General features: G+C 49.7%; 1 protein-coding gene across 1 annotated transcript; it reads left to right on the top strand.

Annotated features, from left to right (window-relative positions):
* Positions 1-7,149: 7,149 nt before the first annotated feature.
* Positions 7,150-9,143, top strand: LOC130884591 (uncharacterized). The gene is made up of 2 exons (XM_057785667.1): positions 7,150-7,951; positions 8,687-9,143. The coding sequence occupies exon 1, from the start codon at positions 7,186-7,188 to the stop codon at positions 7,930-7,932; it is 747 nt and encodes a 248-aa protein (XP_057641650.1). The 5' UTR covers positions 7,150-7,185; the 3' UTR covers positions 7,933-7,951; positions 8,687-9,143.
* Positions 9,144-11,543: the final 2,400 nt, after the last annotated feature.

The raw sequence follows: 11,543 nt of genomic DNA, 5'->3' as shown, positions 1-11,543 counted from the left end.
TGTTTATTCATTCAATAAATATTTATTAAGTGCTTACTGGGTGCCAGGCAGCGTGCCAGGACATTCTTCCGCCACGTTTGTTAAACACACACCATTTGTCGTCCTCTGGAGCTGTAGAAGGAGGCCCTAGGTCAGCTGCCGTGTGTACATACCTTAGTGTATTGTGGGGGTTCGTGGAACCAGACGCTTTGGTTCCAGTCACGAAATAGCCCTCTGTTTCCAGTCTCCTGCTGTCTCTTAATCCAGGATAGTCTGTACTGGAGGCCTTTGACTTGAAGCTTATACAAAGATGGCTCATAGCCTCTCCATGTGTCTGTTTCTTTGCAGAGCCATGAACAACGGTCCCTCTCTTGAATATTATAGTAGCACAGGGCAGTCCAACAGAGGGCCACTCCTGTGCCAGCCCTTAATGATTTGACTAAGCTGAGTCCTTTCCAGCTTGCCTGAGCTAGGAAGAAAGAAAGGGAGGTACCTCTTCTGAGCCATAGGAGGTTACCTCTGGGGTGGGTCTTAACGTTGAACTTAAGTTCGGTCACTATCATGCAGCAACTTCCATCTGTCAGTAGCTGTTGAGCCTCATGAAGTCTGGACATGAGGCTCAGTATAACTTTCTGAGCCTAACTTGAGTTTTGTGAGGCCCAGTGTAACTTCCTGAGCCTAACTTGGGTTTTGTGAGGCCCAGCGTAACTTCCTGAGCCTAACTTGAGTTTTGTGAGGCCCAGTGTAACTTCCTGAGCCTAACTTGAGTTTGGAGAGAAGTGACCCAGCACAGCCTGACCTAGGCCTGCCTCTGCCCAGTCACCGCTGATGTGGCAGGATATTATTGGCCTTTATTCCTTACTCCACCTCACCCCATCCCAAGACTCCTGCCCCCTACCTCAGCCCTATGTAAGTTCCTACCCTGATGCAATAAAGTGAGTTCCTGCTTTGACAGACTCCTGGCTCAGTGTGTGTTTATCCCAGTGGCCAGTGGGGAGGTCTGGACGATACTCACCATCCTGCCCAGCGAGAGACCGGCGGGACTGGCTCTTCCTCAGCCCTATCTGCTGGAGAACCCAGCAAGTTGCCTCTCTAGAAACCAGACAGGTAGAAATCTTTGCCCTTGTGGTTTGCAAAGAGGGGCAGGGATGGCATCTTCTTGCGGCTAGCTCGAAAGAGCTAGGTACAGGGCAAGTCCCTGAGGCTGCCTAGCAGGAAGAATGAAGAAGAAACACTAGGGCTTAATGTTTGTGGTGCCTGCATCTTTTACAGCTTGCCAGCAGCTGTAAGAGCAGGTAAAGCTCTTTAGTGATTGGTCCATGTGCTCAACTCTCTGCCAGCATGATAAAGGGAGTCTAGAAGGATACTCTTAGGGCATCCTAGAGCTCACAGATATCAAAGACCAGTGTTATCCTGCCCAACTATGTCAGAAGACCATAAAAGTTGTTCCAGTAACCAGTTTTTTCTCTGTTTAAAGATTAAAATTAATTTTTGTTTTATGCAGATAGGCTTTTACCTTTACCCGTCTCTGGGTACCATGTGTATGCAGTACCCTTGGCGGCCAGAGGAGGACACTGGATCCCTGGCACTGGAGTTAGAGATGGTGGGGAGCTGCCTGTGTGGATGGTGGGAGTCTAACTCTGGTCCCCTGTAAGAGCGGGCAGTGCTGTTTATCACCGAGCTGCCTCTCCAGCGCCCAGACTCAGTGTTTCCAGAAGCATGGTTTTATTGAGCGGCAGCCTCACTCCAGCCGGTGCTGGTTCTATGTTGCTAATTACAAATCCACTTCAAGACTGGTGACTTAAGACAGCAAATATTTCTTAGTTCATAAAAGTCTGGCTGTGGTTCATCTGGAAACCTCAGCCTCAAGATGTCTCACGAGGTTGTAGTCAAGCTGTCTGCAGGGTTATGTCCCGTGGAAAGGCTCTCCCTGGGGTGGGGGTGTACTGCCAAACCAGGATTCACTTCCACGTCAGTTGTTGTCACGCGAGGTACTTTATAACACGGCAGCAGATGTTCCCTTGGGAAATGGTGGGAGTGGGGAGGGTAAGAAGCATCACAGAGCTTTGTGGTTTCTGTCACCAAAATCTGGACTTGATATCCACCACTTCTGCCGTGCAGTAAGTAGGTATGAGAAGCAGATAACAGTGCCGCCTTCACTCAACAGAGTTCCATACATGAGTAAACACGGGGAGGAAGTGTTGATTGCTGGTCATTTTAGGGAGCTCCTGTCATTCCTGGGAACTTGTTAGATATGCCAACCATTGGGCTCCATCCTAGACCTACTGAGTGAGAAACTCCAGAAGTAGGCACTTGAATATGTGCTCTAACAAGACTCCCAGGCAATCCCAACAACGCTTTAGTCTGAAGACCACCACCTTACGGTAAGGCTTGACAAACTTCATTTCAGGCATTGTAGTCTCCCTATCTCTGCCTCAGCTCCTCAGTTCTGGGTTGAGAGCATATTACACAAGACATGTAAATGAATGGACATGGTCATGTGCCAATAAAACTTCATTTACAGTGACAGATTCAGGGTACAGGAGATCCCTTAATCCCCAGGTTATGTTTTTTATCTTTTTATTCCTTAGAGTAGCAAGGTGTAACATGAATGGGGCCTGCTTGTTGGAGTTTCTGTTCTGCCCAGTACCCCACAGCCGGCAAGCCCCAAAGAAAATCACACAGATATTTCTATAAGTTATAAAACTAATTGGACCATTAGCTCAGGCTACATATTAGCTCTTGTAACTTATATTAACCCATTATTCTTATCTATTTTAGCCACATGGCCCAGTACCTTTTCCAGTGGGGCAGGTCACATCCTGCTTCTTTGGAGTCTGGGCAGGAGTGAGAGAAATCAACTTCCTCTTTTCCAGAATTCCCCTGTTCTCATTGCATCATTTCTACTTCCTGTCTGGTTTTCCTGCCTATACTTCCTGTCTGGCCAATCAGTGTTTATTTAAAACATGATTGACAGATTACAGACAATTCTCCCACACCAGCAAGGAAGTTTGATATGATCAGGATTGCATAGGGTTACTACCACGTGTCTTTTTTCTTCCTCTAGGCAGGGTTTCTCTGTGTAACAGCCCTGGTTGTCTTGTAACTCACTCTGTAGACCAGGCTGGCCTTAAATTCAGAGATCCACCTGCCTCTGCCTCTCAAGTGCTGGGATTACAGGCGTGTGCCACCATCACCTGGTTAACATGTCTTTTTTACATCAGGCAAAGTTGTTTTCTCTTTTTCTTTCCAGGTTAGTCAGAGGTAAAGCCACGCCTCAGCTCTTGAGTGATTATCCGGACTCAGAACAGAGTTGTCCATGTAGCTGGGTTCTAACGATGGTTTTGGTTAAGCCTGTCGTGGTGAACACCGATAAACCTCCACCTCTCTGAGACAGGGTGACCAGACGGTCTTTGAGCCAGACAGACATGAGTTTAGAAGCTAGTTTTGATCCATTTGTAAATGTGGTAAGTTACATAGATGCTCCATGTCCAGTGTCTCCAGCTGTTAAAAAGATAATAAAAGCATGCACACCACACGGTTATCAGGAAGAGTTAGACTTTTAAAAAATTTTACTCTGTGTGTGTATGTGCCACAATGCACATCTGGATGTCTGAGGATGACTGTGCGTGTGTGTGTGTGCAAGCATATGTGTGTATGCCACAATGCACATCAGGAGTTCAGAAGACAACTGTGTATGTGTGTCATTATGCACATCTGGAGGTCAGAGGACAACTCTGTGTGTGTGTCACGATGCACATCTGGATGCCTGAGGACAACTGTGTGTGCGTGCATGTGTGTGCATGAGTGTATGTGTGTATGCCACAATGCACATCAGGAGGTCAGAGGACAACTGTGTGTGTGTGTGTGAGTATATGTGTGTGCAAGTGTATGTGTGTCATGATGCACATCTGGAGGTCCAAGGACAACTGTGTATGTGTGTGTGCATGAGTATATGTGTGTATGCCACAATGCACATCTGGAGATCAGAGGACAACTGTGTGCGTGTGTGTCACAATGCACAACTGGAGGTCAGAGTACAACTGTGTGTGCATGTGTGTGTGTGTGTCATGATTGTCATGATGCATATTTGGAGGTCAGAGGACAACTGTGTGTGTGTGTCAGGATGCACATCTGGAGGTCGGAGGACAACTCTGTGTTTGTGTCACAATGCACATCTGGGGGTCAGAGGACAACTTCTGGGAGTCGGCTCATTTTCCACCATGTGGTCTTGAGATCCAGCTCCTGCCACTGGGTTTGTGGAGCGAGCACTTTTACCCCTTGAGCCATCTCACTGACTCAAGGAGTTGTCCTGATTAATCACCTACTGTCATGTGACAGATCACCCTGAAAGACCCTACAGACCCCCTCCTCAGAACCCGCAGCTAGCAGGCTCCCCGGGAGAACGTCCTGTTTGCTTGAAAGATTCTCAGGATCAGCAGCTAGCCTGCTCTCGTGAGAGGAAAACAGGATATCTATAAGATAGGACATCTACAAAGCAGGATGACTTCAAAGTAGGATACCTATAAGATAAGAGCAGGATGTTTGCTGAGAGGAAAACCATTCATGCCCCCCCCCCCCGCCTCATTCTGATAACCACGCTTCTGCTTCTGTAAATTGCTTTTTGCTGCCCTCTTTCCTATAAAAAGTCCTCCTCCCAGTCTACAGGCGCGCAAGTCCTCCGAAAGACTTTGCCGCCCGCAGGTACCTGTGTCTACCTAATAAACCTCTTGCAGTTTGCATCCGACTTGTGGTCTCGGCCTGGTCTGTGGGTCCGGGGTCTCCACCTGAGGGAAGGTCCCTACCGGGGGTCTTTCATTTGGTGCATTGGCCGGGAATTGAAGGCCCCCACCCAGGGACCACCGACCCACCATCGGGAGGTAAGCTGGCCAGCACCGATTTGTTAGTCTGTGTCTGCGTCGTTTCTGTGCTTTGTTAACTCTGTACACTCAGATCTGGGTGCTCTGTATCTGGCGGGCCCAGGAAGGAGCTGACGAGCTCGGACTTCCACCCCGCAGCCCTGGAAGACGTTCCAAGGGTGTCTGGAGCCCTGAATTAGGTGGCAGCTTTTTCCGGAGCTCAATCTGTATCAGACGCAAAGTCTTGCTTTGCTGACTTGGGTCTGAATCTGGAGCCTTTTCAGTGCTCATCTGACGGGCCACATTCCAAAGGTGGCCGGAGCCTGATTTTTCAGTCTCTGTCTGAATTTTTGCTTTTGGTTTTGCGCCGAAGCCGTGCTGCACGTCCATATTGTTTGTGTCTAATTGTTGGATTTTTGTGTTTAAATATGTTCTTTGTTTTTGTATATCTGTTTGTGCTCGAGTCTAAATCTGGTACCATAGGACAATCGTTAACAACCCCTCTTCACTTAAGAAGGGGGGAAAATTGGGGTTTTAACTGTTTCTCAGAGACTGGAACTGATGGTATTTAGTAACAACAATGTCTGTCATTGTACTCTTACTGGAATTGACCTGATGATATTTGTAACTGCTTATAGAAGTTGGAAAAGTTTGACACCCCCTGTAAAATGTTGAGCCTCCTCCATATGCAGGATCAGATAGCACAGAGGGACCTGAAGCGGCGATGGCCGAGGGGCCCCCACAAGAATCCCTGGCCCTCTCACCTATGGCTGGCCAACAGAGGGACAGACGCGAGCCGCCGCCTGATTCCACCTCCCACGCCCTTCCCCTCCGAGAGGGTCCGAATGGGCAGCAACAGTACTGGCCATTCTCAGCTTCTGATCTCTATAACTGGAAACAGCATAACCCTTCCTTTTCCAAAAACCCAGTGGCGCTGACTAATCTAATCGAGTCTATTTTAGTCACCCACCAGCCCACCTGGGATGATTGCCAGCAACTCTTGCAAGCCCTGCTGACCTCAGAGGAAAAGCAAAGAGTCTTTTTGGAGGCTCGGAGAAACGTTCCAGGCGACAACGGTCGCCCAACCCTTTTGCCTAACGAAATTGATGAGGCCTTCCCTCTGACGCGACCTGATTGGGACTTCACCACAGCTGCAGGTAAGGGACACCTACGCCTCTATCGCCAGCTGCTTATAGCGGGTCTCCGAGGGGTGGCACGCCGCCCCACCAATTTGGCCCAGGTTAAGCAAGTAATACAGGGAAATGAAGAGACGCCCGCAGCCTTCTTAGATAGGCTCAAGGATGCTTATAGGATGTATACCCCCTATGACCCTGAAGATCCAGGGCAAGCTACAAGTGTATCCATGTCTTTCATTTGGCAGTCTAGTTCAGATATTAGAAGCAAATTGCAGAGGCTGGAAGGTCTGCAGGGATATACAATACAGGATCTGCTGAAGGAGGCAAAGAAAGGCAGAGAGATAAATGAGGAAAGAGACATGAAAAAGAATAGAGAATTAAGCAGGCTGCTGGCCACTGTAGTTCAAGGACAAGAAAGAGAGGGAGGTAGGCTGGGAGAAAGGAAGGGGGCCAAAATGGACAGGGACTAATGTGCTTATTGCAAAAAAAAGAGGCTCTTGGACCAGGGCATCCTCATCCCCTGCCGGTCACCATGGAATACCCCCCCTTTTACCAGTAAAGAAACCAGGGACTGGGGACTACCGGCCAGCGCAGGATTTGAAGGAAATTACAAAAGGGTGGAGGACACGCACCCCACGGTCCCCAACCCCTATAACTTATTGAGCACTCTGCCACCATCCCACGTTTGGTATACCGTATTAGACTTAAAGGGTGCCTTCCTCTGCTTGCGGCTGCATCCGGAGAGCCAGCCCCCTTTTTGCCTTTGAATGGAAGGACCCAGATCTTGGTCTTTCGGGTCAATTGACCTGGACTAGGCTCCCCCAGGGATTCAAGAACAGCCCGACCCTCTTTGATGAGGCTCTGCACCGGGACCTGGCGACTTTCGGGTCCAGTACCCCACCCTGACATTGCTCCAATACGTTGATGACCTCCTTCTGGCGGCCGCTTCAGAGAAAGAATGTCAGGAGGGCACAAAGTCCCTCCTACAGACATTGGGACAATTAGGATATCAGGTATCAGCCAGGAAGGCTCAGATGTGCCAGAAGCAAGTCATTTACCTAGCTTATCAATTAAAAGATGGACAGAGATGGCTGACCGAAGTGCGCAAACAGACTATCACTAGCATCCCTGCCCCCCAGAACCCCTGCCAGCTGCGAGAGTTTCTGGGAACAGCGGGATTCTGCCGCCTCTGGATCCCAGGGTTTGCTGAAATGGCTGCACCTTTGTATCCTCTAACTAAACAAGGGACAATGTTTGATTGGGGAGAGGAACAGCAGAGGGCTTTCAAAAACATTAAGAAAGCCTTACCAGCCTCCCCTGCTTTAGGCCTCCCTGACATCACCAAACCCTTTGACTTGTTCGTGGATGAGAGACAGGGTTACGTCAAAGGGGTCCTAACTCAAAAACTGGGCCCTTGGAGGCGTCCTGTAGCTTATCTCTCAAAGAAACTCAACCCAGTTTCTTCAGGGTGGCCGCCCTGTCTGCGAATGGTAGCAGCTATTGCAGTCCTCACTAAAGACGCGGGTAAACTAACCCTGGGCCAGCCACTGACTATCCTGGCACCCCATGCGGTGGAAGCCTTGGTCAAGCAGCCTCCAGACCGCTGGCTCTCCAATGCCAGCATGACTTACTACCAAGCCCTGCTCCTGAATGCGGACCGGGTGCAATTCGGACCTGTGGTCGCTCTTAATCCCGCGACCTTGCTCCCCCTGCCTGAGGACTCGGAACACCACGACTGCCTCCAGATCCTCGCAGAAACACACGGGACCAGACCGGACCTGACGAATCAACCCCTCCGAGATGCTGACTATACTTGGTATACGGATGGCAGCAGTTTCCTGGCAAATGGGAAACGAAAGGCGGGGGCAGCAATGACAACAGAGACTGAGGTAGTTTGGGCAGAAGCCCTACCAGCAGGCACCTCCGCCCAGAGGGCTGAACTCATCGCTCTGACCTAGGCACTCCGGATGGCAGAAGGTAAGAGAGTGAATGTTTATACGGATAGCCGATATGCATTCGCCACGGCTCACATACATGGGGAAATTTATTGAAGACGAGGGCTGCTGACCTCAGAAGGAAAGGAAATTAAAAACAAACTTGAGATACTGGCACTCCTGAAAGCCTTATTTTTGCCCCAAAAATTAAGTATTATGCACTGCCCTGGGCATCAAAAAGGCCATAGCCCTGAGGCAAAGGGAAATAGGCTGGCAGATAACGCTGCCCGAGAGATTGCTATAAAATCAACCAAGACCTCCCAAGCTCTCCCCTTGACGAACCCAGAAGAGGCCCAAGCCTCCAGTTCACTACCCTATAGTAAAGAGGACATTGATCTTCTAAAGAAGATGGGGGCTACATATGACACCAAAAAGCAACATTGGGTTCTCAAGGAAAAGATTGTTATGCCAACAAAACATACTTATAAAATGATAGACTACTTGCATAAATTGACTCATCTGGGGCCAAAGAAGATGAAAACCTTGCTGGACAGACAGGAGTCAGGCCAATACCTCCTAAACAGGGACGGAGCCCTGCAAAAAGTGACTGATGAATGCCAAGCCTGCGCTCAGGTAAATGCAGGCAGAACCAAGCTTGGTCCAGGAGTTCGGATACGGGGACATCGTCCCGGAGTACATTGGGAGATCGACTTTACGGAGGTTAAGCCAGGTCTCTATGGGTACAGATACCTCTTGGTGTTCATAGACACTTTTTCAGGATGGGTAGAAGCCTTTCCCACCAAAAACGAAACCGCAAAGGTGGTAACCAAAAAGCTCTTGGAAGAAATATTTCCCAGGTACGGAATGCCTCAAGTCTTAGGCACCGATAATGGGCCCGCCTTCGTCTCCCAGGTAAGTCAGTTGGTGGCCAAACTCCTAGGGGTCGAATGGAAATTACATTGTGCGTATAGACCCCAAAGTTCAGGACAGGTAGAACGCATGAATAGAACAATTAAGGAGACCTTATCCAAATTAACGCTTGCAACTGGCACTAGAGACTGGGTGCTCCTCTTACCACTGGCCCTGTACAGGGCCCGCAACACTCCGGGGCCTCATGGACTGACTCCCTTTGAAATCCTATATGGGGCTCCTCCCCCATTTATAAATTTCTTTAATTCAAACATTGCCGATTTTGCTAACAGTCCTTCTCTGGAGGCTCATTTACAGGTGTCTACAGATTGTGCAGAGAGAGGTTTGGAAGCCACTCGCCGTTGCTTACTGAGACCAACTGAACCAGCCGGTGGAACAGCATCCCTTCCAGATAGGAGATACTGTTTGGGTCCGCAGACACCAGACCTAAAACTTGGAACCTCGGTGGAAAGGCCCTTACACTGTCCTTCTGACCCCCAATGGCACTAAAGGTTGACGGCATCGCAGCCTGGATCCACGCCTCACACGTTAAGGCCGCCCATACAGCTGACAAAATGGAGCCCGCCGCAACCCCAGCATGGAGAGCCCAACGCACTCAAAACCCCTTAAAGATAAGGCTTACCCATGGGGCCCTTGGACCATTATATGGGCCCTACTAAGACTGGGGATGGCGACATTCCCGGGATATGACTGCCATCACCCGGGGGGTGGAAGGGGACGACATGGGACCAGGAACAAAGACTTCTATGTTTGTCCAGGACAAAACACACAAAAGGGACATGGAGGGCCGGGGGACGGTTACTGTGCCCAATGGGGTTGTGAAACGACGGGGGAGGCTTACTGGAAACCCTCCTCCATCTGGGATCTAATCACGCTCAGACGAGGAACCACGCCTGGGTACTCGGGAAGGGGACCCTGGACTTGCGGGGGAAAAGCTTGTGGCCCTTGCTATGATATCGCTACCGCTACCAATGTCCAGGGCGCCACCCCAGGAGGTAGATGCAACCCCTTAGTCCTAGATTATGGAGACCAGCCAATTTAGACAACTTCAGGCAGCCATGCATACTGATATCAAGGCGCTGGAAGAATCGGTTAGCGCACATGAAGAGTCATTAACCTCCCTCTCAGAGGTAGCCCTACAAAACAGGAGGGGGCTAGACATGTTGTTTTTACAAGAGGGAGGGTTATGCGCAGCACTCAAAGAGGAATGTTGTTTCTATGCGAACCACACTATGACAAAGCTTAGAGAGAGGTAAAGACAGACACAATAGCTGCTCGAATCACAACAGGGATGGTTCGAAGGGTGGTTTAATAAGTCTCCCTGGTTTACGACTCTATTGTCTCCTCTGATGGGTCCCTTGATTGATTATCCTCCTTCTGATACTCCTGTTTGGGCCCTGCATCTTAAACTGCTTGGTCCGGTTAATGAAAGACAGGCTGTCAGTTATTCAGGCCCTAGTACTGACCCATCAGTATCATATGTTACAACAAGAAGAAACCGAGGTTCCATAACTGCTTAGAGTAAAAGATTTAACTCTATGATAAAAGAAAAGGGGGGAATGAAAGACCCTACAGACCCCCTCCTCAGAACCCGCAGCTAGCAGGCTCCCCGGGAGAACGTCCTGTTTGCTTGAAAGATTCTCAGGATCAGCAGCTAGCCTGCTCTCGTGAGAGGAAAACAGGATATCTATAAGATAGGACATCTACAAAGCAGGATGACTTCAAAGTAGGATACCTATAAGATAAGAGCAGGATGTTTGCTGAGAGGAAAACCATTCATGCCCCCCCCCCCCGCCTCATTCTGATAACCACGCTTCTGCTTCTGTAAATTGCTTTTTGCTGCCCTCTTTCCTATAAAAAGTCCTCCTCCCAGTCTACAGGCGCGCAAGTCCTCCGAAAGACTTTGCCGCCCGCAGGTACCTGTGTCTACCTAATAAACCTCTTGCAGTTTGCATCCGACTTGTGGTCTCGGCCTGGTCTGTGGGTCCGGGGTCTCCACCTGAGGGAAGGTCCCTACCGGGGGTCTTTCAACCCCAAATTTAGGAGTTTAAATCCGTAACAGCTGGGCAGGTCTTCTGCTCCAGCCCTGTCATCTGTCTCTCACGTGGCTGCCAGTTGGTACCGGCTGTCCGAGGGAAGCTTACCCGGGGCTGTCACTGAGTGCCTTAGCTGTTGTCTTCATGGCTTCTCCATACTCCTGGGTGTTTCACAGCATGGCATGGTGGCCGGCTTCCAAGAGGGAGCATTCCAAGAGCACACAAGCTTGGGGGACTGCACCCCATCTTACTTCTTCAACAAGTCACAGTACCAGCTCAAACTCCAAGTTCTAACAAATCTGCACCCACCTTTAGGCCACTCTAGGAAGAGCAGAAATTAATTTCATGAAATGCTTGTCAGGGAGCCTCGACTGTGACAGACCCAAGTATTCCGTGCTTGCACAGAGGAAGCGGGGACTCTCCTGGCACATGAGAGCTTAGACTCGCTGGTACACATGTGTTTCAAGGCTTGGTGGATGTGCTTGGACGGTCCCCAGGGCGCTTCTTCTCCTCCAGAGCGCTAACCGTTTGTTTAGTTTCCTACAGGGGCTCTTGTAACATTTTAATTTTCCCAGAGCTCTGTAGGCCTGGTACCCTTCAATGAGCTATGGGGAAAAAAAAGGAGAGGAGGCCTCTGAAGTGATCACCTCAAGGGTCTTGCCCCCTTCT

Source organism: Chionomys nivalis, chromosome 12 (genome assembly GCF_950005125.1).
Source record: "Chionomys nivalis chromosome 12, mChiNiv1.1, whole genome shotgun sequence".
Taxonomy (NCBI): domain Eukaryota; kingdom Metazoa; phylum Chordata; class Mammalia; order Rodentia; family Cricetidae; genus Chionomys; species Chionomys nivalis.
The sequence above is the reverse complement of the archived record's forward strand: the minus strand, read 5'-3'. Positions and strand labels throughout refer to the sequence as shown.